Raw genomic sequence first — 5,073 nt, forward strand, 5'->3', positions numbered from 1 at the left:
CGCTATTTGGCTATTGTTGCTCAACCAAGATAGATATGGAAAATTTCGTATATACGTACAAAGCGCTATTATTAAGCAATCTTTGTTACTATCAGCACTGCATAATGTTCATTGCTAGCCGATCTCACCAATTTAGCTAGCCATTTTTGTATTCTGAGCACTAATATGTTCATTTTAGATATCTTATTTCAAAATGATCTCGTGCACTTAGCTATATGTTGCTCAACCAAAATGCGTCAGGAAATTTTAAGCGTATATACATGTACATTAGCCAACTTTAGCGACTATGAACATTAAGTAATGTGCATCTTCATTTCTAGCTGATCTCGTGCACATAGCTATTTGTTGCTTAATCAAGATGCATTAAGAAATTCTATTCATATATGCAGGTAAATTAGCTAATTTTTGCTACTATATGCACTAATACTCACTGTTAGCTAATCTTACCCATCAGTTGTCAATAATTATAATAGATTGTGGAATATATTCTCTTGCTATATTAAACAGATCATTAAGTAATCTTATAAATTTCATATAATACAAAAATATAATGCATGATGATCATGAACCTTTCTTATCAACATAAACCTCGCTAAAGTACCAATGTTAACCTATACAGTAATTCTTGACAGGTATCATTAGGAAGTAAAGATTTAAAACTATATACCATGTAGAGCGACTGTAATCATGGATAAAAACTGGCTTTATTGTATTGTAGCAATTTAAAAATAATGTACTCATACTTTACACCCATGAGATGATTGTAATAGTGATTGAAATTTCTCGAAAGTTTAATAACGCCGTAAATGATATGATTAATTGTTTATTAAGTATTTACCGTTGTAGTAAAGGACTGCCTACGAAATCCGTAGTTATGTTGATAATATTTTCTATATTTTGATTAATTATAGATAACTGTAGCTTTCAGTACTTTGCCGATAATTTAGAATTATTAATGTTACATTGTATATCATTTCATTGATCTAGAAAAGACCATAATTGCCCATTCCTAACAAATCTAGGTGATATTTTTTAACGGAATAATTTGGGTAATGGATTAGCTGTATTCTGACAGTAGATTGGCATATGATGTAAAAATTCTCTTTGAAATATAAGAAGATAGAATTTTAATTTGCAATTACTTGAATGCCTAGATCGTACATGCATCTTGCTCTTGCAGTTGGGTCTTATATTATCTAATACTGTACTAGCCATATCACAAATAAGAGTTTATTAGCCTAACAATTGATAATTATGGGGTTACCTAAGCTATGCGGTAATATGAAATATCTACGAATGAAATACAGTAGTAATAAATTCTATAAAGTAGGTATAGGCACGCATTCTAGGACGGGGAATACTTCTTTCCGAATTACTGTTACTCCTAGCCGATCTTAAAATGTCATGGACATATTAGCTGTAATAATGAAACTAACCTATTAGTCTATATCACAATAGTAGTCTTTTAAGTCTCTTAGGCTAGACTTTGAAGTTAAACTATCTTTTATTAACTGTTAAAATTTGTAATTATGATAACTTTAACCAGCTGAAGAAGGAAAGAATAATAACAGCATCCTATTAAATTAATAGTCTTAATACTAGATTATAAACAGTAGAAGTAGAAATTAAATCTATTATCCACTACCATACTTATAATAAGTAGATCAGAGACAAATTGCAAGTATATATTCAGTTCTATCAGAAAAGTATTAGAATTCAGACCATAGCTTTTAAAATATAAATCAATGTTGTCGTTTCTCATTATGTTGGCTTGTACATATATTTCTTACGATAAGCAAAATCCAATTGATATTCCAATCTAAATAGCAGCATTCTATTTCCATCTATAAATAATAAAATAATTATGATGGCTTCTTAACGTAACGGTTTATAGCATGTGTAGATATTTAGACTTGATAACGCGCTATATTAACCGTGCTTAAAATGCTGATCGGTTGAAAACTATAATCCCGTAGAAAATGTGCTATACCTAGATCAGATGTGCTCCATTTCTAGCCATCTCTTCTGCCCCATTGTTGGATCATAATATGAAGTGTATGGTTATTTAATTCAGGCCCAATTAATGGATTCAGCTGAGCCAAAAAGACTATTAACCAGCTATTTTTTTATTTTTCAGTAAAAGTCAAACTAGAATATTGACATATTTGATTATATACTACCTTAACAGTGTTAGTTAACGTTCTATACGCTATAAGATTCGTGTAATGCTATCATTGAATTCTCGAATCATTGTAGTAAAGGATACAACATCCATCCACAGAACGCCGCAATGACCACACATGTTTGTATCAGGCTAGAGAAAATAACAAAAATATATTCAATTCTACTGTATAGTACATATGAGTTTTCGAATTTAGATTTTATTGTATCTTCGTAAAAGTTGCTATTGGTGATATTAAATAATGCTAATGAATGAAAATGCAGATCATTTACTGATAATTTTTGAAGCGAAATAGTCACTTTATCTAAAATGCTTTATAGATTAGCAGATAAGTCGTAGAAGAGTTGCAATAAACAGGAAGACATATGTCACAGCAAGACATGGTAAGATGAATTCGGAAAGAGCTATTAGCTAACGCTAAATACAGATTACACTGAAAAATTGACTACCGTAATCCATATCATCTATTTTATTGTGACTTTAGTGATTTAGAAAGAAAATTTGGATGATAACTAAAAGTTTCAACTAGTGAAAGTTCTGAGTAATGATGCTAAGCGAGTCATGGGTCGATTACAAAATTTTTAGGCATTGGAAACTAATACGCGTATTAATAACGAAACATATTACACCTTTCCTATCCTAGCTGGATTATAAGAAACTATAGAGAGACTAATTAGCTACAATGAATAAGATTTAATTTTGTATCCAAGTACTTTCTTAATTTCTCTTTACAACTCTACTTATGGAATCAAACTTTAAAATTAGCTAACTTTGATGTTTAGGATATCCTGTATCTCTTTTACCCTGTTGCATCAATTAACAACACGATAGCAGTCGAAACAGGTCTATCTGAGAATAAAATAGATCCCCAAGTAAAGATTGGTAATTTTCTACATGTTTAAGGTCACGTTTTAGAGATTTCTCAAAGAAATAAAACATGATTTTAGTATGCAAAATCGATTTGTGTTCACTTTCATTGCTAAGCAGATAGCGTCAATTTTTAAAACAGTTTGTGTCTTCCCATTTCTCTGACGGCATTTCTTTCTAATACCTGGAGATGATGGCGTTACAATCGATCTTGCTTAGGGCTAATAAATATTTCTGAATAGCAATTCACTTACCCGCGGTTAGTATTTGCTTTTGGAATCAGAAATGGCACAACAGCACCTATAAACAACCAGGAAAAGGTGATGCCTAGAAATGCTGGTAAACCCGACATGATGTCTTGCTATTTCTTCACGCGCTTATGCCGTCTACTACAGACAGCAGTATCTTGACATCAGTCAGGAACATCAGGCAGGCTAACTTTAATTTAGAATTAATTATATATAATTTTCATATTAGAAACTTATTATGCAGTATTCTAGTCATCCTGTTGGCATATTAGTATCAGTATGGCCATAATTTTCATTATGGTTGGATTAAAATGGGTAACATATTGACGCTGATGACGCATGAATATGCAAATGGTTAATGCTCACTTTGGTATAGTCGATATACCGTTACTGTAGGAAATATCACGTTGCATATGTTGCTAATCGAGTAATATTCAATATTGATCACAGACTAGAATAATTTTCAGGTGTAGAAGTACGTGATAGATATCCTACTCTATACTAGTGCGTCAAAATGAAGATATTATACCTCAATCTGCCATTCTAGGTAACCATAAGGTCGTTCAAATGATGACCATCACGTGGATAGCGCAGAACATAAGGTCATCATTTGCAGTTGAAAAGTTAGATTTACTACACCATGTTCCGGATCGAATTCGATCCTATGCTACCACTACCATTGCTAATTTTTAAGTTGATTCATCAGTTATCATATTGATGCAGTCATTTAATGAAGTATGGCATTAAGCAATAGTGCAAGGGCGTAATAAGCACTCTTGTTAAAATCTCTGTCCATGCGTCTGATAAGTTATTCGAAAATAACTCTATTCTACAGTACAATGCTTTCCATGGTATAATATGTGAATGTATTAATCTACAGTTATGTATTACCAGATATACGAGACCTACTAAAAATATTATAAATTAGTGTAGTGCTTTATAGATACAATACTGCGATATTTGAAATTCGAATAGTTCGTTTGCATGGGATAGCAATTCCACGCCTATTACAGCTATAGCCTAGGAATGCAGTAAATCATTATAATATGGATTACTTGGAGGTTGCAACAAATTGATTTGGCTTATACTTTACTACGATGGTTGCCCACTTTATTCTAGCAAGGGTAGTGAATACCGTACTCGATAATATATTGACATAATACGAGCCAAGTTGTTTTAATAATAAATTATTGGTAGAATATAATTTGATGGTAGGTGCTTTAAATGACGTTCAAATAATAAGCAAGTATCAAAGTCAAATTGGACTAGATATTATTGTGGCTATAGGTGATTTTCTTGCAGTATCGTTAACGCATTTATTCTGACACAATGAAGTAGAAACAAGGAATGAAATATCAAGTTTTCAATGTACTACGAGAATCAGACATTCAAGATACTACATTGCCTTTAACAGAACTTCAAAAAATTACGTGAACTTAGTTACCGTCCGTATTTATTGTAATGTACATTAGTTTCCTTATGTCAAGATATAATATTATATATTAAATTCATTACATCAAGACATAATATGGATATATTAATAGAAGTAAGAGACATGAGTAGATTCTTATTATTGGTTTGTTTTCGCCGTACTAATAATAACAGTGAGTGAAATAGATGTGATGCTATCACAATCATAATCTATTCCTTTATGCCGGAAGTAGATAAGTTACGGTTAAGAAGAAGGTAGAAGAACAAAACTAAAATTACATCTAATCTAACGAAGAACAGTAAAAATATTACTAGAATGGCATTACTTTCAGCTATTCATTATCA

General features: G+C 31.5%; 1 protein-coding gene across 1 annotated transcript; it reads right to left on the reverse strand.

The window, feature by feature from the left end:
• Positions 1 to 1,804: 1,804 nt before the first annotated feature.
• TRIADDRAFT_63123 (expressed hypothetical protein) lies at positions 1,805 to 3,417 on the reverse strand. Its single transcript, XM_002114745.1, has 4 exons — positions 3,304 to 3,417; positions 2,267 to 2,314; positions 1,991 to 2,118; positions 1,805 to 1,844 (listed from the first exon to the last, which is right to left on the reverse strand). Exons 1-3 carry the CDS (start codon positions 3,399 to 3,401, stop codon positions 2,013 to 2,015), a joined length of 252 nt encoding a protein of 83 aa, XP_002114781.1. The 5' UTR covers positions 3,402 to 3,417; the 3' UTR covers positions 1,805 to 1,844; positions 1,991 to 2,012.
• Positions 3,418 to 5,073: the final 1,656 nt, after the last annotated feature.

Source organism: Trichoplax adhaerens, genomic scaffold, assembly GCF_000150275.1.
Source record: "Trichoplax adhaerens TRIADscaffold_8 genomic scaffold, whole genome shotgun sequence".
Taxonomy (NCBI): domain Eukaryota; kingdom Metazoa; phylum Placozoa; class Uniplacotomia; order Trichoplacea; family Trichoplacidae; genus Trichoplax; species Trichoplax adhaerens.